Here is a 27,940-nt window from a genome sequence, read left to right on the forward strand (position 1 = left end):
ACTAGATGAGCTTTACTGACCCTCATGTAAAAACTCAATCCAATCCCCATAGACCTAAACCAGAGTGTGAGCAGGAACGTCATCACAAAAAGAACAGCAGCTGATCCAACACATCGTTGGGCGTGTTGTCTGCTTCTACAAAAGGCTTGTAATATAATAACTCCATAATAACGACAAACCCCAGAGTTTGCCTTTCCCTTAACATTGAATTCTTGAACAAGTAAACATTTACAGAAATCATCAGATTAGGAATTCTTTAATTCAGAGTTGATCTTTTACAGAACAAATGGCACGAGTTTCAGGAACATAAACATGTATGGTACTTTTTTTTTTTTTTTACATGCAATTCTACATATGTCCAACATATGAAAACACTTGAGAGGGAGAGGCTGTGCATAATTTGTTATGATTGTACATTTATTTTATTTATTTGTTTTTAGCTTTTCTTTTCATCCCAAGTGCTGTGACCTTCGTTTTCTTTGCCATTTTCTTTTCTTTTCCAATTTTCTTTACTTTACCAGCAGCAGGCTTGGGTACTTGTAGTCCTTTTCTGGGTATCTCCTGAAAAATTTAATATTTTTCTATAATTTCCAAAGTAAATTGCCTATTAGTAAATAAAATGCATGCAGGATAATTGCATCATTTATGCCCAGAAATCACAAATAACTGGGTTTAACACACCTTTGAAGTGTTTATAAAATACTGGTTTGACATTGTCCTTTGTGAGATGGGCATTCACTACTGACCTCCTGTTTTGGCTTTTTGGTTGGCATCTCGATAGGCACCAGCTGTGGAATTTCCTCTTCACTATTATTCTCTGCCTCCATCTCTTTGGGGATCTTCTCTGATACTACTTTTTTCACATTTTCTACCTTCCTCTTCTGTGCTTGCTGAAAATGTAGGGGTAAATCCAGTGACTTTGCAAAGCAGCAGTAATTTTCATTTTACAAAAAACAAACAATAATTGGCAGTAAAATTAATATTTTGCCTTGAGGGCAACGAAACCTTTGATAAATTGGCTTTCTTCTGGGCCTCCTCAATCAGTGCGAGATGACTCAGATCAGAGGTGTAGATGGGTAGAGCAACCGATGTCGGACTTTTCAAATGGATGATTTTTATGTTTTTTCCTTTCTGGGAAAAACACAAACATGAAAATCCTATCAAATAATAAATATATTTTTCATTATTAATATATTCTAATGAAAAAAAGACTACTTACACACATGTACTGCCCCAATCTACTCACCGTTTCTAACTTGGTGGAGATGGTGGAAACTGCTGTCACCACATTCTCAACTATCTCATCTGCTGTCATGCCTGAATGTGCTACGCGTGCCATGCTGCATCAAACAAACACATAATCAGGGCAACTGAAATTAATTAATTAAAATTTTTTTGTATATGTTAAGCTCATGTGTCATAGTTTGTAGAGACAAGTTCCAATAGATGAAGAGACTCGTCTGGATACACTATGAGTTCCTATTAGCACATTTTAAACCACTTCTAGTTGTGATGGAGACTGAAAGGGTTTGCTGAAGTGCTTTTTGCATCATAGCAAATAAACAAGGAATAAACATACCAGCAGGATCCTTTCTTTGAGACACAGAGGGTGGTGCCCTGAATGAGGCGTTCCATGTCTCTGGCCAAGTGTTTACTCTCTAAATCCACAGACAGAGGACTCCTAAGACAGAAAGAATGGCTATGAATATGTCATTCACAATAATTGTGAAAAGTCATACGTATATGTTGCACCGTGCCATGTCAAAAGTGTATTTGAAGTTAGAAATGCTATTCTCTTACTTTTTCCTTTCGTAGAAGTGTTTGCCAATGTGGGAGGGTAGCCTGCGACGGATTCGTGCATCTGCCAGAAATAAATCAAAGTTGGCAAGCAGTCTCCTCTTGGCTTCAAACGGTTTGTACTCAGTCCTCAACACTTTGAAGGGAATAACCTAAAAAGAGAAATCTAAATGTAAAATTGTTTTTCAAGATAGGTATATTTCACTATATTTGGGCTTTGTTCAGACAGGCAGGACAAATCTAATATTTTGGCATCCGATTAAATTTAATCAGATTAAAAACATTTTTAATGAGACTAATAAGTCAGCACTGATTTCAATAGGGATGTCCTGATACCATTTTGTTTGGAGAACTAGTACGAGTAATGATATTCCCTTTCCGATACTTCCCAATAACCATCCCCCCGCCGCCCCCGAATTCCATATTCAACAGTCTCATCAAAATGGGGTCTAAATAAATTCATTAAAACTGTAATCAAATGAAAATAGAACATTTAACATATTGCATTATTTTTATTAAATTAAGTGCTTTTATACAGAACCTCACAGCACAATCCACAATACAACATTGGAGTTATTTTTGTCGAATAATGAGCTGCACAGAGCATCACAGATGTGAGATATTGCTTAAATATAATACAATTAATATTGATTTATTATTATTAATAGTACTATTAAAAGTAGTATTAATATAACTAACCATACAGTAGTGATACATACAGGTGCATCTCAATAAATTAGAATGTCGTGGAAAAGTTCATTTATTTCAGTAATTCAACTCAAATTGTTAAACTCGTGTATTAAATAAATTCAGTGCACACAGACTGAAGTAGTTTAAGTCTTTGGTTCTTTTAATTGTGATGATTTTGGCTCACATTTAACAAAAACCCACCAATTCAATCATCATTAAACTGCAAAAGGATGCTATTAAATGAAATAAATACAAAGTAAATTAGCCCACAGCTCGCTGTCATCTTCTAGAAACGGAGCGTGCGATGCTCATAATTGTGTTTTAGAGCTCCTTGGTATGAGCAGCTGTCTTCACATTTACATTCATACATTCTTAAAACAAGATCTATTTACTTGAAAATGCGCAGCATATGCAAACTATAGGCCCTTTCCCATTGCAGGTACTAAAGCCCATTTTAGGTACTTTTCCCCGGGACTAGTACTTTTTCACATTCACACCTAAGGAACTATAGTTCCTCTGAATCGTTTTAGGGGGAATTTTTAGCTCCTCCTCTGGAGTAGGTACTTTGGGGGCGTATAGGGACTGTGAGAGACTGTGGGAAGTGCTGCAGCCTGTGATTGGTCAAAAACCTATGATGCACAAAGCATTGAGAAAGGAGAGGAGTCCACATTGTAAACAACTAGCTGCTGGTATGCTACTCAGAGGATTTTACAATTCCCTCAACAGAAATAAAATAAAACCAAAGTATCCAAAGAGGATCTCCCGTTTCACATGTGTGCATTTGTGTGTGTGTGTAACTTCATCGGGAGACACGCTTTGAGTTTTTACACATCACATTTGTACTGTTTGTAATGTGTGACTAAACAAAATAAAGTGATTTCTGGATTACTACATAAAATTTTTCCTGGGATGACTGTTATAAATAATGAAAGATGTTTATCGAGAGTGGGTAATTGAACTCTATTATACACTAAACCGTCATGAAATCTAGTTTACATGAGCGGAGTATTGTGTGCCTGTTACTGTATGATAATTTGCATCAAGACGTATTTTTGAAGTCAATGAGCGAGTATTTCAGCACAGTAATTTATGTTGAGTCATAAAAGCATTTATTGTAAAAGATCATGTTGATAAATAGGTTTATAGTGCATTTTCAAAATGTTGTCAGCTGAGTTCAGTGTGCTCGTCTGACCGCTTATCTCTCACTCCGGCTTCAGCAGCATGGAGCTCCACACGCACAACTCACTCCCAGTGTTAAACTGTGACCGGAAGACACAGACTACGTCCGAAAACAGGAAAATGCTGTTGTTGCTATTGAATCGCACGTTCCAACCACATCAGAAGAAAACTGGTTGATACTAGATGAAGTCACTACGGTGGTAACTACGTGAATGCGAATATAACGGGGGAAAATTCTCCTCGGATGTTCCGTTCCTCGTACGAGTTCTCATCTAGAAAGTTACAAAAGGAAAAGAAACAGGACTGTTACTTTATACATTTATCTCATTAAATCGCAGCTTTTGCAGTTAAATAATCCCACTAGGACATAGCGTGATGTGCGCTGAATGTTTATGCAATGACATTCGTATGCATTTTTTCGAGCACGAGTACTAGCGTAGTTTTGGAACCAATTCCGGTATCGGGACATCCCTAGATTTCAAGTAGTTTTTTTTACTCATACAGGACACAACGTGGTTGTAATGTAATAAAAAGAACACTTATCTGAACACACTTTTTTTCTCACTATTTCCACACATACCGATCTATGTGACATTCACTATGTAGTGATGAATTGTGAAATGTTTTGGACACAGTATATGCATAAATGGGTAAAATCTCTGTCGTTTATGTTCTCTCATATGTCTCATGAGTTCATCATCATGGACATGAGCAGAAGCAAAATTTCCAGTTTTCTGGCCAATGACTTGACACTTACAAAATTACAGTGTGAACGGTCTAGGGCTGCCCCCTAATAGTCAGCCAAATGTTAGTTGATGAGAAGAGTCTTGGTCGATCAAGTTTTGATTGGTCGGTTGTTCGCAGAAAAAAAAAACTCCACTGGAAACCAACGAACACCGGTATTACAAAGGTTGGACACTAGGTGGTATTATGGGGTAATTTTCATTAAGCAGGGTTAGGTTAAGCCTACACAATAAAGCAATTTTTATTTATTTTAACTAAAAATTCTAATGAAACTGGAAAAGAATTAAGTGCAATTAAAATCTGTGCTGTTCAATTTTTTGAAAGATGGCTTTACAAAAGTTATGAAGGGCAACATCTCTTTGGCAAAGAACCTACTTCATCTGTGCATTCTCTACCGGTCAGGTATTTCGTTATCTGGAAAAATACATCATGTGTGTGAATAAATTTGCACAAATGAAGACATAAAAACAATTATAAATGTACAAATAATAATTACAATGATGATAATCACTGAAATATAACTCATGGTTCGAGGTGAATGTGTTTTTGTATTATTTTATGTTTTAATCACAGATGTAGGCTATAGAGTTGTGGTCACAATGAACTGCTCTTTGGAAATAAAGCGAACTGAACTCCTCAGACACCTCCTGAGCTGAGATGTCTGAAGTCATTTGCAGCACTCATAGATGATACTGTTCTTGCAAAAAAAAAAAATTCAGAAGACAGAAACAAAGAGTGAGAACCTTTTACGTGCCACGAGACTGCACGCCTCCGTACAAACAGCGTGTCATACATGCGCATAGGCGGCTTTTCTGTCATCTGTTCTTAATAAGGTGTTTCTTCAAGTGTGTGTCTGTCTCTCTACGGGCAAATTATTTGTAATTAGTTTGATAATAATAATAACCTAATAATAATAATTTAATACATTAATGGGAAAACAAGCCAAATATCGTCTTGACATCTCAAAGGCATCAGCTATTGGCGATCACTCTGACCATCGTCGATCCCCGAGATCATCATCTGTCGGCACAACCCTAATGTGCATTTCTCTCTCTAAATTAACAAAATGTTCAGACAGTCTCCTTGCTGGTTTTTCCAACACATTCAGAATCATAACCGTTTTTGCCGGTGTCGCTGCGGCTCGCTTCATGTGCGCTTATAAAATTTATATTTTAAAGGCTCATTATTACAGTTTAGTATTTCTCTGTAATGTAGAACAGTGTTAGCAATGTTACTTATAACATTCTGAGCCCCGGAACTCAAACCATTTTCTGATGCCCCCCAAAATATATATATTTAAGTAATTAAATATCATAAACGTGCGAAAACTAGTCGATTAATGGCTTAAACTAACGCCTGCTAGTCAACTAGGAAAATCTTTGGTCGGGGGCAGCCCTAGTCAGTACTAAAGATCAGATTTGTGTGCAGTATGAACAAAGCCCTTGTCAGATCAAACAGACCTGCTTGGAAAGCCAGTGTTGTTTCAAAGTTTGTAGAGACAAGCTCCAATAGAGGAAGAGACTCATCTGGATACACTCTGAGTTACTTTAGCACTTTTTAACCCATGACCAGCACTGAGACAGAAAGTTAGGGTTTGCTGAAGTGCATGTAAATCTTTTACACAAGAAACTGTGATAATAAAGGCATTAACTGAAAGCATTCCACACCTCTGTAACATTTTTGACCGCTCTCTCTGAGAGTAACTTCTTGTAGAACTTCTCTGTCTGCTCTGAAGTCATATTGGGCTCATCTCTGGTGAAGAGACAGACCTCTCCTGACTCGGTCCTCAGTCCATTGGGTAACGGTCTATGGGACAAAACACACTTGTTGAAAGTTGTAACACATTTAACATTTAATCATGACATTTCCTAAAATCAACGACTTTTAAATTTAGATACCATAAAACAAACTTACATGCGAACGGTTTGCTCCTTTTTTGGGATTTTCCATAGAGTGAAAAGAAGAGAGATGGGCTGACCCTCATTCATAAATAGTTTTTGGGACGAGGCGGTACTCTTTAAATAGGCCTGTAATGCATGTACAGCCTTTTTCACCTGTAATACGCGTTAACACAATACTGCGTTAATAACAGCGTTTCCAAAGCAATCAGTCATGAGCGATTTGAGGCAGAACTGCAATTGCATCAGTCATGGATATAAACATGAGATTAAAAAAACAAAAACATAATACACGTTTTTAATGTCTATGCTACTCTCCGAGTCGCATTATGCCAGCAAAGCAGTTTACCAACATGCAGCCTTATAAATTTAAAGTAACAAACAAGTTACTCGCTCAATCTTACATATGCAGACCCAGATAATATGACAAATTTGGGAGGACATGATTAAATATTGCTCGTTTACCTGAGAGCGGTCGAGACCCAATTCATCTCGTGTGGACTCCATTGTGCTGCACGTGTTTAAAGAAAGCAGACAGCGCATGCGCATATCCGATGTACCGTCAAAGGACTTTTATTTTGAAAAAGATTTTAGCTTGACCATTTTGATACACGTCATATGATTTTATTTTTAATCTAGTTCTTTATTTAAATAAATTGAAAGCGTTGTGGACTTTTATCAGAAACTGATAAGTATTTAAATAAAATGTTATTGTCAGGGAACAGATTCGCCTCGTTTTTGATTTCTTGAATACGTTTACAATTATGCCATGTGTTCAGAGCAGATGCCCGGGATGTATTTTTCGGCTGATCATCGTGGCAATTATCAGTTTTTGTCTAAACATAAGTGATGGTAACTTAATACAAGGAATAAAATACTATAATTAATCAAACATTGGTGCATTTTTTTTCTCTTTGGGGGTGGGGTGGGGTTCTTAGTTGTGCCTATTTAGCGTTCTCTAGCGCCCTCCGGCCTCAATAGAGTGCAACAGTGACCGTCCACTTTTTCAGCCGTCTGGGTTCAAGAAGTATTTTCCCCATTAATTTATTCCATAGACTTATAAAAACCTCCATAAAAAGAGTTGTGATTCATGAACAAAACCAACCAGCTCCGAAGTGAATCACAACATCACGAACTTTGTTTTAAGGCAATACTTTTTAAGGTTGTGTACTTATCGTGTTTCACGAGGGCACAATCCCATGAAGCATTGCGAATGATGTCATTGAATAAAAAAACGATGGGAATATATAAAAAACTATTGATTTGCTGATTATAAATAAACAGTATATTTTACGTTTAATGCAAAATATCCCGATATGTACAAATATTTAGGTAGTTTAAGGGTGAAGGGAAACCGACTCGATTACGTCATTCACAGTGCGTCATGGGGTGGGCGCGCGGTCGCTCCGAATCACGTTTCGCGGGTTTCGTTGGACGCGGTTCTCTGATTGGTGGATCTTTCTCCGCTGTATCATGGGCAATGTAGTTGTTTACCATGAATTCAGATATCAAACACGATTTTTAAACAATGAAGTTGAGATAACGCAGACGGATGGCTTAAGCGGAAGCATATAACATCGATGAACAACTTCGGATCTCATGGTAGGTCTGTCTTTAAAGGTTTATAAGTTATCTTTAAAAATCAATTCGTCTATGGAATAAATGAATGGGATTTTTACCTCCGGAACCAGACTGTTGCGCTCTAGAGCTGGTTGGTTTGGTTCATGGCTCACAACTCTTTTATTAAAAGTCTATGGAAGAAATGAATAGGGAAAATATACTTCCGGAACCCAGTGGGCGGTCACTGTTGCGCTCTACTGAACTTCCATTAGCAGAGTCCATTTTCAAGGCAAGTCAGTTCTCTCGGAGGCCATCTTTGAAACGCTCCCATGCAGGGTGGGCAACGGCATAAAAGTATTGCTCCTGTCTATGTAAATGGACAAAGACCGAAATCTCCAAAACGGTTGGTCAAAATTACGAATAAAGAATATATGTAAAATCAGCAGTATAAGTATACAATAATGGTATCATAAATTGTGATTCTTTATCTCAGATCACGCTATAAAAAACGCTATTTTTCAGGTTGGTTCAGCTAAAGCTCATGCGCGTTCTCAAGTTGATTGACAGGTGATGTCTGTATATAAAAGGCGATTGGCTCTTTTGCCTGAAAGGCGGGACTTCCTTTTCCACATCCGTTAGGCGTTCCAATTTCTCCCATTCATTTTAATACCAGTGTTCTGTCTCTGGACTAAATAGTCTCTTTCAATATGGAATTCCTGAGCTGCGTTGTGATTTCCAGGAATATGAATAGAATATGGACAAAAACTAAGAGAAATTATCCATATTTCGTTTAATTTAATTATTATTTTTTTTATGTTTGATGTTTACATCCGCCAACAAGAGTGTACAGAATTTACACCAGCTGATGTGACGAGTTATTTTTTAACCACTTTAGTGCATTTGTCTTTTGTTATATAATGACATTACTGTAAACAAATTAATCTGGTCATCTTGTGCATAATTACATCTCTACCATAAGTGTCATGGTATCTCTCTGATGTGACCTGCCCACAATATGAACTTGACCATTACCACTCTTGCAGGACTTGCCAGGTAAAAGAGCAAGGTTACTGGCAAGCATAGACCCTGTTGGACCTTATTTCACACTACAATGAACAGTCAAATATCTCTAACTGCCCCAATAATGCTGTAATTCAAAGTGATATGCAATCAGAAACCCTACATTCTTTTGGAGGGTAAATGATTTCAAAGCTGGGAGGTGCACACAGGTATGGCATTAACCTTTTAATGAGATGACACTAAGACTCCTTCTGACATCTGTATTTTCAACATAAAATTTAAAAGCCAATGCCTTAAAAGAAAACTGCATCCATTTTTAGATTAAATGTGTACCAGAAACTGGCAAGAATTGGGCTACATGAGTGGCATAGTTGAGCTCTCAATATGAGAAAGCTGTCACACTGAGCTTGTCTTTCTATATTAATGTTCTTCCTAAAATTGATAAAGGTCCTTTTGTCCAAAGTAATTTTCTTCTAGACTGATCCACAGTGGGGAGATGGAACAGTTTGAAGGACATCTGGCAGGCACACCACTGTATCCTCATGAGTCCCAGAGTGCACCAGAGCAGTACTTCTGTCCAAATTTAGTCCTTCTCAGGTACCAACTTCAGCACCTTGCCAATTGCGATTGTCTTACCTATAAACAAATAACATTTTTCCTCTTTTTAGGCAATATATCTGTTAATACATTAAAAATATAATCTTCAAACTACAGGTGTACCCACATGGATGATGTCTGATTTGTCCTATTCGCTTACCCTCATCTCTCAGGGTGAACCGCCCCATCTGAGGGAAGTCTTTAAAAGTCTCTAAGCAGATAGTTCCTGCAGCTCTAAGACGGGCGATGCATACTTGGTCTTGTTTGACAAAGCGCGGGCGAGTCTTGCTCTTTTCTCCTGTCTTCTTGTCCACCAGACAGATTAAGGCCTATTTAGGGAGGTTTTTGAAGAATAAGCATTAACATGGGGGCCATTGTGGAGTTTTGAATGAATGTTTTAGACTACATGTGAGTGCTTTTGTAAACCGCACACCATAACTTACTGTTATCTGCACTTCTTCTATGCAGGTATGGATGTGTAGTACTGCACTGTAACCAGGGCATATAATAGATTTGTGTTCAATAATGACAATCTGTGAACAAGAACAGAGAAAAAAGGCATTAGACTGCAAAAAAAAAAAGAGAAAATAATCATAATGATGCTAAAATTATTACCTGGGCATCAAAAGTGCGCCCTGAGTGGCAGAGGTTCTCAGCATTGCACAGAATAAAGCCTGGGAGAATCTCTTCCTCCTCAATGCCTTTGAGCCGGAGCTTCAGGTTTTCACCAGGTCCGGCAAAATCTGTCTCTACATCATCAGAGAGCAGACTCAACACCTCCACTGTATGCTGGGAAATAAGAGAAAACGCAATGTCTCAGATGTTCTCAGTGATTATTCAAGATGATATTATAATGCATTGCATTCATACCAGTTGCTTTAGATACACTTTTAATGCTTACTCTCTGAAACATTCTTGCATAGCAATGCCATAACAGCATATTGTATTTGCAACTAAAGGGGAAAGCATATTTTCTTGTGCTTAATGTTGGTTATTACAGTCTTACCTATGGTAGCCAAGCAGTGCACACAACTAAATTAGCAAAGCAAATAAAAGCTGAAAACACATCGGAAATAAGCCACAACACAATTAAATTAAGCCACAGCACAGTGAAATATTTTTAAGCACTGTACTAAAGCCCATTTTTGCGGGAGCAGGACACCTTATAAGAACTGCTGGTACGCAAGACTAGCTGCAGGTACTGTGACATAATTTTCACATCACTGCCCGTTAAGGATTTGAAGTAAGTTATGTGCATTAAGAGTTCTGGAAGAAACCCAACCAGGTACTGGCCAGAGCACTTAAGGACAAATAAATAATGTGTTATTAACTTTTTTTTGTTTTTTGGGATAATTCTGTTGTGTTGTATCTTATTAGTTTTGTCAAGTTGTGGCTTAATTTCATTGTGTTGTACCTTATTTCCATTGTGCTGTAGCTTTTCCATTGTGTTATGGCTTAATATCGTTGTGTTGTGCCTTATTTCCGTTGTGTTATGGCTTCATTTTGTGGCTGTTTTTAAATTGTGTTTGCTGTTTTTTATTTGCTTTGCTAATTTTGTACCCTAATTTTGTGTTCCGCACCCCTCAGCCACCATACTTACCCTATTTGGCATCATAATAAGTTGTTGTGCTTTGCCGATACTTCCCGACTCCAGCTTCCCAAGCACCACGGTGCCCATGTCCTACACAGGTGATTAAAAAAGGTGACAAAAATGCATTATGGAATCAATTTTGTCTTCTTTGGTTACTAAATGTTTTGGTTGTGAAGTTTATTTGAAGATGTTTATATATATATATATATATTAGTTATGGATACTTTCTGAATTAATCTGGTGGTAAGTGCCAGCTCTCTTGAAAAACCAATCAAGAATTGAATTAACTTGAACTTAATCCCATTACATGAGCTGATCACAGGACCAAGTTTTGCTTCTTGGTTTCATAATACCTGGCTCATTCAGTTTCACTGGGAAAAGAACCACTGAGAACTTAATTTCCTCGTTTCATTATACTACAGATTTTGTTCCTGCCAAAATACTCACCCACATGGCGGTATTTAAATAACTGGGAATCATCATTATAAACTGAAATAATAGCAGTATTTGGAGCAGTAAAATACTCGTGATAGAAATTCACATCTAAGCATAACATTTAATCTGAATTGATGCTGCTTTGAGGAACATGCTACTTATGCAAATGTCCTTGGTAGGACTAAACACAGGCAAAACTGGAATATACAGTAGATCATCTATGAACACCATATTAAACTATACATTAGTCATTAAACTATACATTAGATTTTAAGATATTAATACAATTTTACCTTGTATTTGTCTACAATAGGCAATCTGATAGGACCATCACTTGATCTGTTGTAGTTTGCAAGGCTGTCCAGATGTGGAATGAAAGGTAATCCCCTACAAAAAGTTGCAGGTATGAGTAAATGATCAAACACAGACAGTGTGGCTTTGCAGCATGCATTAGAATCACTGATTTTACCCAACACAACATATGTGTAGAGATCGACCGATAGTGTATTTTGCAGATACAGTTTATTGTTCAACCAAAATCCTTTATAATAACCAGAAACCTATATAATAACTAAATAATAACAAGAAAGAAACGAAGATTTAGTGCATAAAGTGGGACTTTTAACAATAAACAATCCCAAAACACCCAAGGGACTATTATTTTAAAATGATGGAGACTTGGCTCCATTACAATGCTCTATATTTAAGTATTTACCAAATTAAGCTTTTTATTGCCTATATATTCACCAGATGAAGAGTTTTGTGTATTTATAGATATTTTACCAGATGAGGTTTAATGTGGAATAAGGTTAATTATTATTCAGAAGATATGTAGTTGGACACGTGATGTATGTGCTGATGGGGCACGTTTTCATATAGTTAAATTTTTCTTTGCATACCCTTGCTTCAATTTAGAACACTTGATTATCTAATCAATATAACAAAATATGCACTGAAGTCAGGATAAAAATATGGATGAATATAGTCAATGATGAAAGATTTAGATACAGCAAATCCCCACGTGATTGTTAATCGAGAATAATAAAAAAAAAATTAAATCGGCAACCGTCTGCACACATTTTTTTGTCAATAACCGTTCCAAAAAGCAACTATCGGTACCAATTAATCGGTAAAACTGATATATCAGTCTACCTCAACATATGTGTTCATAATAGCCAGTAAAATTATGCTTAACAAATTTTGAGTTACACAGCCAGTGAATATAATCACTTACGTATACCAGGGGCACAACTCGGAAGGCTCTTTCAAGTTAGCTCCTGTCAGTCCAGAGCAGGGCATGAAGTGAATATCTTTCTTTGGATTAAAGCCAACCTTCTTCAGAAATGGCACTAACTTCTCTTTACATTCCTCATATCTGCGGGGAAAATGTGTAGTAACCGGTCAAAGAAAAACAAGATTGCATTACAAAGATAAAAATTTTTATTGAATTGAATGTACCTATCCAAGCTCCAGTTCACAGTGGGATCATCCATTTTGTTGATGAGGACTATCAGATGTTTGACTCCAGCTGTTTTGGCCAGCATGGCATGCTCCCTTGTCTGGCCTCCCTTTTCAAAACCGGTCTCAAACTCGCCCTTTCTAGCAGAGATGACCTGAAGACAAAAAGAATGGAGTGTTTTTTACTAAACATGTCTGTCAATAAATCTAGGCATAATAAAATCAAGAACTATTATAAATATTTTACAGTGAAATGTACAGCATTACTCTGAAATGCTAAAGCTGACAACTTCTGAATTATTATCAAACACTTTTTACTTTTCTGACATAGTACTCTCAATCCAGCAAGCCATGCTTACAAAATGACATTGGCACAGTTTAGAAAACAAAGAAGACGCTTCAGGAAGGTCTCACCAGCACTGCCAAATCAGCTTGGGATGCCCCTCCGATCATGTTGGGTACAAAGCTTTTATGGCCTGGAGCGTCAAGAATAGTAAAGTGCTTTTTCTCTGTTTCAAAGTAGGCTCTTCCAACTTCTACTGTTTTCCCCTTGTCTCTTTCCTCTTGGTTTGTGTCTAAAGCCCAGGAAAGATACCTGCAGGTAAGATTGATGACATGTCAACCTGAACTGCATTATGTGAACAAACATTACACTTAAACACATTTTTTATTTAGTGATAAAAATGTGAAAATATCAGACAGACTTCTACAACTTAACCAAAACCCATGTTTGAAAAGTGAAATATACTATGAGAAAAGGCAAAGGAAAGCATTAATGACACAGCCTGCCCACCAAGTCTCTCTGTTCTTCTCTTTCGCCTCCCGTTCATATTTATCCAGCGTTCGTTTGTCCACCATACCAGTTAGATACCTTAATGGAACAGTAAATAAGCATTTTGCCAGTTCTTATAACAAGTGTTGCATGTATTACAAAGTTTATGACTTTGTTATAAAGACTGATGGCTCACTCACATGATCTGTCCACCAATTGTTGACTTGCCTGCATCTGTACAAAACAAAATAAATCCAGTAAAAAAACATATCAATCAATGATACTTATGCAAGATCATCCAAGTTAATTCTGACATGCATTGTTACAAAGGAAGATCATTTATATACAGTATACTGTGCTGTCTTTCTTAACCCTAATACAATATAACAATATCATTACAAAATGTTAAACAGAGGAAATGGACTGCAATGTGGGAGTCATAATAGTCCAAACAAACATACCCACATGTCCAATGAACACAACATTAACATGTTCTTTTTTAGGGGCATCCGGTGGGGGAGGAGGCAGTTTGGGGGTGGGCATCTCCTCATCTTCCTCCATCATTTCATCCTGTGCCTCATCCCCACAGCATCCAATCTCTGCCAGGGTTCCACGCCTTGGTTCCTCCACATCCGGCTCGCCCTTCTGCTCCCACGTTTCCACTGTGCTGGCATCTGTCTCTCCATTCTCCACTGCAGCTGTGGGGACAGTCACAATGTTTTAGTACTTTCCTGCACATATGCAGTACATAAGGTGCAAATTTAAGACAACTTACCTAAACACCTATTCTTGGAAAATATGGAAAGACGCTTCTTAAAATTATGCAGTATCTAACATTACTTTTCAATCAAATTCCTGTGTCATGCAGGAAAAGCATTTAGCTACATCTCAGTAAATAAAGAAATTTAAATATTTTGTATTTTTAAATATCAGATTTACATTTGGATAGTGATACTATTTATAAAATATTTATAAAACAAAGAACTCCTGAGGACTCAACACAAATCAAAGAGCACAAAAAGGGAAAATGTAATCAAATTAAGGAAAAGGAATTTCAATTAACTGATTTCTATGCTATTACAAATATTATACCAACTAACAGTTCATGGAACCACTGCAAGTCCCTTTGTTCACCAAGGCACTTCACTGAATATATACAGTGCAGTCCTTTCTTGGGAGAAGAATCAAGGTAACAACTGACCTCATGAAACGATAGGTAAATAAATTAAAGGAGTCATAACAATCCTTTGTTATTATTTTAATAAGTATATTACTAGTCCTATATTTCTAAAACATTATTATTTCCCACCCTCATTCTGACCCTCTGTTAGAAACACTAGGTTTTGGTGCTGCTTCTCCTTTAAGACTTGACAGTAAACGCCCACTATTATGATTGGCTCTCTTGACTGACTTGCTCTCTCTACTTGCCATCTCATTGCTCACTGCTACTGGGCGGGCTGCGGAAGTGATTAAAGGTCAAGTAGGCATTGATGTGTCAGATGCAAATGTCTACCACAGTGTGGCATCGCAATGTGGAGGAAGTAGAGAACGAGTCATTTTGGCAGCTTGGTTTCAACAAATGCTCTTTTTGCAGTGAGGAGAAAGTTTTGAGTTCTGAAACTTACAGTATGTTTTTATAGTACAAATACCTCTTATATGTCAAAAGATCAGGGAAATCCTCATGGCATGACCCCTTTAATGTCTATGTTTGTAAATGAACACATTGGAATTTCCAACTGGTTTCTTACATTGGAATTAAATCTCTGATATGTTTCATGGGAATACAAATATACTCAGTTTGCATACAAAATACCATGTCCTATCATATATAAGCTGTACAGCTGGAATCAGGGCTAAATCAATCAGCACATTCAGGGAAAGTCTGTTAACTGCTTCTCTGTGTCAGTTGCTCTAACAAGAGGTGTAAGCAAAGGGATAAATAAGGCCTGTAATATGAGCACATGTGTGCTGATGTAAGAAGCCAAAGTTGCCCTCAGCGGCAGTTCGACACTATATCAGAGCACAAAACCTAAGCAGAGTTTGAGCCACAGCTATCCAAAAAAACACTGACATACCCACTGGTTCTGAGATTTCCATGCTGGCCACTACATCACTGCCTGTGGAGAGAAACAGGTGTAATGACTGAATACCATCATATTATACTGTTATAAAGCTAGTGTGTTTAAACAATTATGTTACCTATAATCTTACATGGGCTGTTCAGCTCACTGCATTTGAGTATTTGCATTTGTGTGTTGTAGTTGTTAAACTACTGTAATTACTGGAAGAGATATATTCTAAAATAAATATTTTTTAACTTTAATATGGATAGTTTGAAGCTTTTCTTAAAGTTGGGGTGGACATGTCACCCCTGGAATCTATGTCCCTGTGTACAACTAAACAACCTGAAAAAGACAGATGTCAGATATGACCTCTTTTATTACTTATTTATATAGACAGATTAGCAGGTCATGAATCTATTAACCCTTAAACGCATACCTTGTGTCTTTAGTGACCCGGGACCTCATTCCACCCCCTGTACCTCATCCATTTTTTGGAGTTATGCCCACCCCTCTTTAGTATTCCTCAGGCTCTCATAAATAGTGTAACACACACACACAAAAGGCTAAATAAATAAATAACACTTTACAATGGCTTAAGTACCAAAAGTGTATAGTGCCATTAAGAGACCAGGTATGTAAGAGTGTATTGCTGTTTTTTCACACCTCCATAAATTATATTTTTTATGATTATTTCATATCTTCACAGGATATCTATTTCTTTGTTCATTACAAGATAAATTTGTACTATATTCGTAAAAATAAATATTATATCACATTGATTTTCTGGGCGACAATGCTGAATTATCAGTATCCCACATGCGTGTCTGCATACATATTATACATGCTATTTCTTACTCAAGGTGGCACTGATGTGTTAGTGACTAACTTGATTTACATATGACATTGCTATTTGATGAAGAAATAACATGGAAGTAAACTATAGCAAGTACAACAAATACTACTGAAATGATGTAAGTTGTGCATCTAGACTCAGTGCCTGAGTAAATCCTTATGTGTAGATCATGTGTTATGTGTATCTTAATATGTGTTTTTGAACAGCCAGTTGTGTCTCATGAAATTTCAGTGTTAAAGTAATGAATTCTGTTTTAGTTTAGTTTTGTCCTGATCTGTTGAATTTTACTATTGTATTTTATTCCAATTGTCTTACAAATATTTTTAAAATTTGACACTAAGCATTTTGTAGATTAATTTGTGATAGAAATAAGTGCCGTGTCTCTAAAGACCCAAATATGTAAAAGTGTTTGGTGAAATTCCCATGCATTTAAAGGATAAATACAGTATGTGACAGAGTTGGGCTTTACAGAACTTGTGTTGTTTTTACATATGTGAGTGTCCACTCTGGCCTAATGCCTTCTACCAGATTGCCAGTTCTTGTACAATGTGTTATGAACCGTACGCATTTTGAATATGTCAGACTATCATGTATAAACTTGACATAAAATGAATGAGGGGGAAACTGTTCAGATAAACGTCTTGGTGTGAAGTCGGCGGCTAACCCGGCCACGCAAGACTAACCAGGTTTGAGTTCACGTGAACTATACAGAAAAAGAAATGTGTATCAGTGATTTGAAGCCACATCTTATAAAGTAGCACCTAGCTGGATACGTAAACACAACATTCAACGAAACGCTGGCACCTCTTCGGATAACTTGCTATAAACATTTCAGCTAAGAGCCTTTTATGGTCGGCCAGTATCAAAGCTGTCAGCCCGTTTATTGTCGCTGTCACTTTACCGTCGGACGTGGTGTTTTCCGGTGGACCCCGTGAAAGAAAGGATGGTACGAATTCTGGAGCATTCACGTTAAGCCCGGTGAAGGCGGACTGAAGTTCGGTATCCGCCGTGGCCTCAACATCGTCCTCCTGTTCCCACGAATCAGGGGCTGTGTCTCCCGAGTCCATAGTGGCTTTAACGCGAATAGTTGATGTTTCTAGCGGCTTGCGCTATAACCTACGACGTAGTTGTTATCGAAACCAAATCTGCTGTTTTCGGTATCTATTCCAGGTAAATTAAGGGGTCGGAAAACTCGTAAATGCGCTAAAATGGTGCATGGGATGCCTAGTCTTCATGCGACACCATCGACGTGTAGCTAGCTAGCTGATCCTGGATCTTCATTGCGCACACAGAGCAAAAACGAGGAATGTGAAAGCGGCGACCATGTGTAATGATGACTTTCCATTATGGCTACACATCAACGTTTTTCAAATTAAGGCTGTTTTGGTAGAGCAACAAAATTCATAATAAAGTATATGACTCGCTTACAGACGGGAGTCTTTTTATATAACAGTTTTTATTTAACGTAATTTTTTATTTATATTTATTTAGAATTAAAATACTTTAATTTTCAAAATTACATTTTCAAATAGTGTGGACCAAATTTATGAATACATAATAAACAAACTCAACACAGAAATAAATAAATAAAACTGTTTTATGTTTTAACCTGAACCAATTACATCATGTATGATCTTGAAAAATTCCAGACATTTATGTAACATTTGATTTTCTGTGGAGATTTTTAGTTTTTGGCATCTGCTATTCTATGAAGGTATTTTTTTAGCAAATCAACTGAGCGCCTGTGACAGTGGAATTTGTAGTTGTAGAGATTAGCCACACATGTGTACCAGTAAATTTGAAGTCACAGAGAAAAATGTTTTAAGTTGCAAACTTGTAGCTTTTTTTCTCTCTCCCACAAACACACACAACAGTTACACCTTCTCAAATTCTTCATTGCAGGTGCACAAATCCTATTCTATGAATGACAAATTAAGAAACTCATATGCTCACATTTTTTCTACAGTTGCTGCAGTGAATATGGTGCAAAACACATTCACACACCCGCATCAAAAAACGTGAAGTCACGGATACATTTTTGCTCATCCGCAAATCAGTATGTGAAATCATCCAACGAGAGTTGCACACTTGTAGAATATTTTCTCACAATTATTTTTTTCTTGGATATTTTTCTAGCACAAACATAAGTACATAACTACAACTGCTTGAATCTGCTGCTACTGTTGTGGAGAGTGGAAAACGTTTCTTCCCCTCTCTGTAAGAAAACTCTCAAAGTCAGGAGTTCCAGGTGTCAAATGTTAAGAGTTTATTGAACATACCAACAAACCCGAGATGTCAGCTGAGATCTGACTCTCTCTGTCAAAACTCTTGGTTCTTGTACAGTTTGTAATCTAGCATTACCTCATGCCTACGCCATCTTAATATCTTTTGTATCCAATGGATTCTGTTTCCCACCATTATTTCACAGAGCCTCTAACCTCTTTTCAGTGGTGGGAACCTGGCTTTAAATTCAAAAATAACATTTTAAATTAATTTATCATGAAAATATACATTCAGTTACTTTAATTATTGGTTGTGTTAATTTTTTGACTTTGCTGTACTTTCCCAGAGCTTTCTCATGACTCAGTACCATTGTTCTGTGCTTACAGCTGAGGACACAAGAGTATTTCTTGCAGCATTTCTGCTACAGCTTAGTGCACTGAGCGTTTCTTGTAACATCAGCACTTTTAGTCCTCATATGTCCTCTCCTGGGTCACACAAAGTCCACACTTCTAGTAAACTCATATGCCCTCTCCTGAGTCACACACAAAGCTATTCTATATTAGTATTTATCTACTATACTACGAGTCTCAAACACTGTTTTTCGCTTGCAAATGACAAGTTTCGTGCGCTCTCCCTTTTGCACCACATATCTGTGTAAAATATGGAGCAAAAGTGATTTGTGCGTCTGTAGATGGCTAATCTCTACAACTACAAATTCCACTGTCACAGGCGCTCAGTTGATTTGCTCCAAAAATACCTTCATACCATTCCTCCAGGAGTAATGGCAAAGGTAGCTTCATTTTCTGGCATGTCTGGGCTGTAAAAAACAAGAAGTTTTAAGCTGCAAGCATTTTAACCAAATAGCTTGAATTATAACAATCAAATATGTTCATATATGTGTAATATTATAATTATTACTAACTGTAAATATTAATATTGAATAAATATTTTATAAAACACCAGTAAATGACATCATTTGAAAAGATTATGTTATGCTTATCATGTTCTCTTTATCTTAATTGAGCAAATTAAACAAATGAGAAGTTTATTACCTATCAAATATCTTGGCAATTCTCAATTCAGTTCATCCTTTTCTCAAGCTGATACGCGTGGTGGAGGCATGCGCCAGTATGTGTCCTCCGATAGGCTTTTTGGGATCTGCTTGAAATCTAAGAGTTAATTTTTTCCAGTTAGGTTGATTAGCAGTGAGGCTGTTTAAAATTTTCCATTAATCCCTTTTCATGGATGTGTAGCACTTGTTTCGTGTTCCTATCTTTAATTATTGTTCCCTTACGACTCAGTACACTTGACATTGCATTTATTAACGCATATGGGGAGTGCCTTCTTACATGACCTAGTTGAAACCTCTCTACAATAACACCAATACACTAATATTGGCCATGGTGTTTGTGCCCCGCCTGTTTTGGCGCAAAACTGTCCACTATAAAAACAGGTGCACAAACACCATTTCCTCAGAATTTCTTCCTTCAAGACAGCGATCATCTCTTGTCTAGAAACCCTCTACCTTCACCGTCGATATACACGAGTCAGCGGGCGGAATCTTCACGGGAAGACTTTCCGCTCCCCTGCAGTGCTCCGGCGAACATCACACCGCCTCGCCGCTTAATGCTTCGCTGTTGAACGGGCCTCAGCATCCTGATTCCCCGCAGCGCTTCGGCAGGGTTTGTGTATCCTTACAAAGCAATTGTATGTATATTGTGTGATATAAATATAAATATATATTTATTTATATATGTATATATCTAAAAGAGTCACTTACGTGTTCACGTCTTTCTTAAGATGTCGTTCCGTACATGTTCCTTGTGTGAGAGGCACAACCCACCGTCAGATCAGCACGAGATCTGCGTTTACTGTCTGGGCCGTGCCCATGCAGAGACAGCTCTCATGGAGACAGACTGTCCTCACTGTGAGGGCATGAGTCTCAAGACGCTTCGCTCGTGAATCACCCTCGTTCTGAGGGACGATTCAGCCTCATGCGCCCTCCCACCCGCCTCTTCTGTGATACCCGAGGATTCACGCAAGGAGGCACGGCGGGGCTGCGAGGTCGAGCAGGATGACTTTGAGGTGGTCCTCGTGGTAGCACAAGCCCTGCGAGCCCCTCAAACTCTATGAAGCGCATTGTAGTGCGGAGGATGGCGGGGCCGGGCCAGAATGACGCACGTCTGGACCCCAATCAGCCCGATGAGGCGAGCAGGGATAAAGGTGACCGGAGATGGCCGTTCGAGAGAGAGAGAGAGAACTACAGGCAGCTGCCCTGTATGTGTTTATGTTTGTGTGTTTTTGTTTAAGTTTATCATTAAACTTTATTTATATTGTCAAGCCGGTTCTCGTCTCCTCCTTTCCCTTATAACTCCTTTACATTGGTGCCGAAACCCAGGAAGGAGGAGAGAGAGAAAAAGAAACTCACTAACCAGTTCTCTGATGCGCCGTTGCATGGTCCTCGATCGCTCCTCCACCCTCTCAGGCGGACGACAGCCGCTCCTCCCCGGGCAGACCGGAGTCAAACCTCCGACCCCCAGGCGGTCGGGGAGTCGATTCCCTCCTCCCCTCGCGGACGGCGGTCTTCCCTCCTCCCTCCCAGTTTCGGCACCAATGTAAAGGAGTTATAAGGGAAAGGAGGAGGCGAGAACCGGCTTGACAATATGAATAAAGTTTAATGATAAACTTAAACAAAAACACACAAACATAAACTCATACAGGGCAGCTGCCTATAGTTCTCTCTCTCTCTCTCGAATGACCATCTTCAGTCGCCTTTATCCCTCGCTCGCCTCATCAGGCTGATTGGGGTCCGGGCGTGTGTCATTCCGGCTCGGCCCCGCCCTCCTCCACGCTACACGCATGTTTTCCAATACGCTATGTGCAAGACGAGCTCCGGCCTTCTGAAAGAGCGGGTGGCCTCATCTCGTTCAGCGGTTCTGACGCTGGGGATAATAATGATGATGTTATGTCTCTCGCTGCATCAGGTGAGTGGTCAGTAGATGATGCTGCCACCCCTCCCCCCAGCGAGGGCGAGGAACATGCACGCGCCACTAACAGGGAAATGCTCCACGTCCTTACAAGGGCGATCGAAGAGCTTCACCTTGAGTGGTCTACCCCAGAGGAACCTGAACAGTCTCGCCTGAATGGATGAATGATTCCTGCAGTCCAAACGACGTCAAAAGGCAGCGTCCCACAGATCTGCCCCATTCTTCCCCGAAGTTCATAAAGAACTGTCCTGGCGCGCGCCCTTCTCGGCGTGCTCGTGCAGTGATGCCATCCTCTTTAATGTAGTTCATGGGGAAGAAAACAGTTGTGCCAAACTACCCCCTGTGGAGGAGGCGGTAGCAGCACACCTCTGCCTAACGAGTAACAGGCCGTGGAAATCACGCCCCATACATCCTTCCAAACTGTGTCGATAAACGTCCACACTGGTGGGAAAAGCTTACTCAGCGGCAGGACAAACTGGATCAGGACTCCACACAATGGCAGTGTTCCAGGTATTTCAAGCCAAGCTCATCAAGCAAATGGACAAGCATGGCTTCGATCCAGAGACAATTAGAAGATCTCCGTACCACTACAGACTTAGTGCTGCATGCCACGAAAGTCACTGTGCAGGCCATCGGCAAGTCCATGGGCAACCTGGCAGTTCTGGATCGACATATATGGCTGACAGAAATGAGTGATAAGGAAAAAGCCACTCTGTTGGATGCTCCAGTGTCTCCAGCCGGCCTCTTTGGCGGCTCTGTGAATAAGTTTGCTGAGCGTGACTCAGCAGCAGTCACAGGATGAGATACATTATGCCCAAGCGGAGTATATCACAGCCGGTTCGCCCTCGCTCTGTTTCAAGCCAGTGCCCGAATAAAAGCCCCATACCTACTGCCACACCAGCACCTGCGTATCAGCACACGCAGCAAAAGTGCTCCTGATGGGCACAACCTTTGAAGCGGAAAGCAGAGCCGTGGTTCCCTCCGGGTCTGCTCCAAAAAAGGCTCGATTGGAGACACAAAACACTGTTCCCCATCTCCCCACTACTGTTTGTCAGGAAAGGAATATTGTTGTTCATAATGTTGTTCAAAATGTTGTTCTTGTGTCTTGCACTCAAATAAATGCAATAAAATGCAAAAAAAAGAATACAGCATTCATTGCAAATGCACGAAATGCTCACACATTCTCAATAAAGAGCCCTTTTCCTCTTCAAAGCACACACATTATGCGCAACCACTTCCCTATAGTGAGCGACGCATTATATCATACGGTAAACAAACCAAAATAGCTTGGGCCTCAATGTGAACTGGGCGAAGAGCACGCTCTCCCCCAGCCACCTCGACTCCACGAGCGGGCGCCCGCACCACACGAGCGAGCACATTCAGGCCATTCAACAGTGTCTGTCTCAGTTCAAACTGGGGAGAACACTTCCACTGAAGCTGTTTCATTAAGCATTGGGATTTATGGCAGCGGCATCTGCCGTCATTCCATTAGGTCTCTTACACATGAGACCTCTTCAGTGCTGGCTGAAGCACCATGTGCCACGACATGCTTGGCGCCAAGAGCGCATGCGCATGCGCATCACTATATCCCGCCGCAATGCTCAAAGTGTATGTGGCAACTATATCTGCGTATCACGCACATGAAGCCAGCGCCTCTATAGGCAAGCATGATTTAATCATAAAGTTCCTTAAAGGAGCAAGACAATTAAACCCACCTCGCCCGGCTAAGTCCCGACTTGGGACTTAACTTTAGTCCTAAATGCTCTCGCAGGGCCCCCCTTCAAGCCTTTGGACTCTGTTGATTTGCGCATGCTCTCCATTAAGTCTGCACTACTGCTGGCTCTGGCCTCAGTAAAGCAGGTCGGTGACCTGCATGCGCTATCAATTGATAATTCATGTCTGGAGTTTGGCCCTGGTCTTTCAAAAACCACTGTCAAACCCAGAAAATGCTATGTGCCTAAGGTCCTAACCATGCCCCTTCAGAGCGCAGGTGGTTCACCTTCAGGCCCAACACGAGGGTCACTCACTGCAGCATACTCATGTCGGTCGCCATCCCACCAGACTGTGGCATCATGCTTCCTTTCTGGGAGGTTATGTCGTGTAGTGCAGCGTGATGGGATTCAGTTCCCCATATGCGTTAATAAATGCAATGTCAAGTGTACTGAGTCTTAAGGGAACGTCTCAGTTATGTACATTACCTCGGTTCCCTGAGACGAAGGGAACAAGACATTGTGAAAGCGAGCCGCACTACAAGACTCAGAGTTCTTGAGGCACGAGTGATGCACTCCCTGTTCTCAGTCAGAAATTCTGAGGAAATGGTGTTTGTGTACCTGTTTTTATAGCGGACAGTTTCACGCCAAAACAGGTAGGGCTCAAACACCATAGCCAATATTAGAATACTGGCGTTAATGTAGAGAGGTTTCAACTAGGACGTGTAAGAAGGCACTCCCATATGTGTTAATAAACGCAATGTCTCGTTACCTTCGTCTCAGGGAACCAAGGTTACGTACGTAACCGCAGTGTTTCTATACTTACGTCATTCCAGCTCCTGGATCTGCAGTCATTTAATTGGTAACAAACACTGCAACGTTGTACTCTATATTCCACAAATGACAGATTTTATTGCACAAGCGGTAGTCAGTCGAACAAGTTAAAGGGATAGTTCACCCGAAAATGAAAATTTTCTCATAATATACTGACCCTCGTGCCATCCCAGACATGTATGAGTTTCTTTCTTATGCTGAACACAAACGAAGATTTTTACAACAATATTTCAGCTCTGTAGGTCCATACAATGCAAGTGAATGGTGGCCAGATATTTGAGGGTCCAAAAGGCACATAAAGACAGCATAAAAATAATTAATATGACTCCAGTGGTTAAATATCTTCAGAAGCTATATGATAGGTGTGGGCGAGAAACAGATAAATATTTAAGTCCTTTTTTACGATCAATACCCACTTTCACTTTCATCTTTTGTTTTTGGTGATTCACATTTTTTGTGGATATCACCACCTACTGGGAAGGGAGGAGAATTTATAGTAAAAAAGGACTTAAATATTGATCTGTTTCTCACCCACAATTATCTTATCTCTTCTGAATATATGGATTTAACCACTGGAATCATTTGGATTACTTTTATGCTGTCTTTATGTGCTTTTTGGAGCTTCAGAATTTTGGTCACCATTCACTTGCATTGTATGAACCTACAGAGCTGAGATATTCTTCTAAAAATCTTCATTTGTGTTCTGCAGAAGAAAGAAAGTCATACATATCTGGGATGGCATAAGGGTGAGTAAATGATGAGAGAATTTTCATTTCTGGGTGAACTATTCCTTTAAGACAATAAGCTTAATTCACGGTCGATAAAACAGACCATTATCAAGTTCAATGTCAGGAGTAAGTGTGAATGGCAGTGAATATCTTTTGCAAAGAAAAACAGACCTTCAGAGATCTTCTGCACTCTAGAGAGCATTTGTGCAAGCTTCTGCTCTCTCTCAGCCAGCTCACCTCTTCCAGGGAAGTCCACCCAGAAAAGAGCCATGATTGAGTCTATTATCTGTGGAAAACCAATTGTTGATGGCCACAAGATTATGTAAATATATATATATATTGTACACAGGAGAACACTTTGGCAAGTTTATATTGATAGGATTAAGTGTCTCGGATTTACCAGTAGCTTGAAGACACCTCCCTCCTCATGAAACTTGGCTGCAACAAAGTCTAATAATTCCATTTGGTGACAGACAGATCAAAACACTCTATGGCACTTCATCAGCTAGCCTGCTATACTCAAAAGTAAAATTACATTTAAAAATTAGGGATGCGCAGATATATCGGCTGTCGATATTTATCGGCCAGTTTTTGACCAAATTAAAACCATCGGCATATCGGTAATAAACATGAAATTGCTGATATGTAAAACCAATGGTTTATGTATAATTAATTAGTAAGACACTTTGTAAAAACTCTGTGATTCCAAATGCACAATCCAGAAATAATAAATAGGCACAATAAGGGTTGGCACTCCTAAAAACATGTAATATTTAATTTTTATTCTGTCTCGTTCTCACACTAATATGGAAAAAACATAATAAATGGACGTGGCCGTTGTGAAAGCGGATCTTACCTATAGGCTACATGATGAGGGAAATCATCCAAAATGCTTTGAAACCAGCAGACTTTGACTTCTGAGATATCGGTATGATATCCATTAATGCTGCATGATTGATTGAATTAAGATTGAAATTGCAATATGGCTTTGTGCGATTACTAAACTTTAAAAACAGAAGTGCAAAAATGTTTTAGAAGTGCAACATAACATTTTTTTTTCATATCAATCATCATGTTATCATATTTAGTCATTTTTTAATATCTTTTTATCTTGTATCTTTCCCTGTGGCTCTCTTTAAAATTTTGGACTGTCCTGTGTTCAACAGATCTAGTGTTCAATGAAAATGATTTATTGTTAAAACACTGAAAAAGCTTTTGTACATCTTTGTAAAAGTTTTAAAGGGATAGTTCACCCAAAAATGAAAATTTGCTGATAATTTACTCACCCTTAGGCCATCCAAGATGTATCTGAGTTTCTTTCTTCATCAAAACAGAATTTAAGACTTTTAGGATTTCATTTCAGGCCTCCTAAACAATGCAAGTGAATATGAAAGATAACAGAGCATCAAAAAGCACCCTACCGCCAAAAGATTCAGTAATGGCCATACTCTCTACACCTCCTCCAAGGAGTTTACTAATCAAGAAATTAAATGAAAAGGCATTCTCCTTTCATATGCAGCAGGTATAAGATTTTTTTCAGATACATGTTTTTTAAAACTTGCATGAAAATACAGGTGTCATGTGGACTGCTTGTTGGTTTTAGAGCAATAAAAGGGTTGGTTTTTTTCTTACTCAAATTCCAAACTGCCAGTTGAGATGTGGAATACTTCTTTCCTTTTCACACTGTATTCGGAAGCTGTTTGAAATCCACAAAACTGCATGGAATTTTAAAGACAAAATAATCAAATTAGGTACACAAAGACAATTATTACGCTAATACATTTAATGAGGTCACATCAAATTACCAGCAACTTTCCAGCCGCTACTTTTATTTTGTCCACTTTGGCCTCAGATAGTCCATTTACATTACAGAGAGCACGGCGTGTGGTCATCTGGATTCCTTTCTCAGTACAAATCCCCACGGACTTCAGCTTCTTAATGTCAGCCATGTTCTTAATGGAGAGGGACATGAATCAATATTAAATGTTCATATTTTTCCATAACAACTACATTATTTAACTACCCAAGTCACTTTACTTACAATGACTTGCTTCTGTAAGAGCTCTATGTCTTGAAAAAAGGATTCCTGTGGGCATTTTTATAAGAACAAAATCATCATTTTATACAGAAACAAGTAAAAGGCAAATAAGCTGCAAAATAAAGTTACATGGTTAAATTCATTTTAAAAGAGGTTGTATTATATAAACATGAATGTGAATTACCTCATCACCCTGAAAGCCCGCCTCATCCTCCAAAGCTTGGTCCATCACACCCTTCATACTATGAATGGGTTAAAAGAATGCTTACAATAATATATATTGTTTCGATGGCTAGTTAACTGAATCAGTCAGTAAGTATCTAGATTATTATTTTTTACAATTTAACCAGGTACCTGTTAACTGGCTGTACGAATCTTTACTTCCAATCAAATTAACAGTTAGTCTAGTGTTTCTCGTTATAAGGGTGTTCAATAACGCTTGTTGACAAAAATAAATGAATATAAATTACCTTTTACCTCACGTTTAAACCCGAAGGACCGCTGGAAAAATCTACTCCACTGATCTCGCGCTGAGTGACACTTGTATGCGCGCGCGGGTCTGTCTCGAGATTTGATAGATCTTTTACAGCTGTCAAAGGTGTGATTTTATTCATTTTTTAATTTCAATTAAAAATGTACTATACTTTGCAAGTACATTTTATATCTGTTTTTATCTATAAACAATCTGAGATGTAAACCCGTCTATGACGCTTGTGACAGACGAACATAGAGTACAAAACTAAATCGTACCTTCTAATACATTT

At 38.8% G+C, this 27,940-nt stretch overlaps 2 protein-coding genes, 1 non-coding gene and 1 pseudogene across 4 annotated transcripts; all 4 read right to left on the bottom strand.

The window, feature by feature from the left end:
* Positions 1-240: 240 nt before the first annotated feature.
* On the bottom strand, positions 241-6,925 carry LOC127423459 (ribosomal L1 domain-containing protein 1-like). The gene is made up of 9 exons (XM_051667775.1): positions 6,774-6,925; positions 6,325-6,464; positions 6,078-6,216; positions 1,801-1,949; positions 1,580-1,681; positions 1,247-1,340; positions 1,006-1,131; positions 747-890; positions 241-561 (listed from the first exon to the last, which is right to left on the bottom strand). The coding sequence occupies exons 1-9, from the start codon at positions 6,855-6,857 to the stop codon at positions 427-429; spliced, it is 1,113 nt and encodes a 370-aa protein (XP_051523735.1). The 5' UTR covers positions 6,858-6,925; the 3' UTR covers positions 241-426.
* On the bottom strand, positions 5,887-6,016 carry LOC127423680 (small nucleolar RNA SNORA55). Its single transcript, XR_007894365.1, has one exon. It is a non-coding gene; the product is annotated as a small nucleolar RNA SNORA55 (small nucleolar RNA).
* A 1,716-nt stretch (positions 6,926-8,641) lies between the features above and the next one.
* LOC127423455 (eukaryotic peptide chain release factor GTP-binding subunit ERF3A-like) lies at positions 8,642-17,990 on the bottom strand. 2 transcript variants are annotated; one of them, XM_051667766.1, is made up of 14 exons: positions 17,559-17,990; positions 15,817-15,858; positions 14,203-14,439; positions 13,942-13,975; positions 13,763-13,840; positions 13,384-13,564; positions 12,970-13,124; positions 12,746-12,886; positions 11,805-11,898; positions 11,086-11,166; positions 10,101-10,274; positions 9,929-10,018; positions 9,646-9,814; positions 8,642-9,524 (listed from the first exon to the last, which is right to left on the bottom strand). In XM_051667766.1, the coding sequence occupies exons 1-14, from the start codon at positions 17,722-17,724 to the stop codon at positions 9,472-9,474; spliced, it is 1,695 nt and encodes a 564-aa protein (XP_051523726.1). In that variant the 5' UTR covers positions 17,725-17,990; the 3' UTR covers positions 8,642-9,471. The 2 variants fall into 2 exon arrangements, with proteins under 2 accessions (XP_051523726.1, XP_051523727.1); XM_051667767.1 differs by lacking the exon at positions 17,559-17,990 and adding an exon at positions 16,241-17,523.
* Positions 17,991-19,639: 1,649 nt separating this feature from the next.
* On the bottom strand, positions 19,640-27,688 carry LOC127423199 (meiotic recombination protein DMC1/LIM15 homolog; annotated as a pseudogene).
* Positions 27,689-27,940: the final 252 nt, after the last annotated feature.

Source organism: Myxocyprinus asiaticus, chromosome 32 (genome assembly GCF_019703515.2).
Source record: "Myxocyprinus asiaticus isolate MX2 ecotype Aquarium Trade chromosome 32, UBuf_Myxa_2, whole genome shotgun sequence".
Classification (NCBI taxonomy): Eukaryota; Metazoa; Chordata; class Actinopteri; order Cypriniformes; family Catostomidae; genus Myxocyprinus; species Myxocyprinus asiaticus.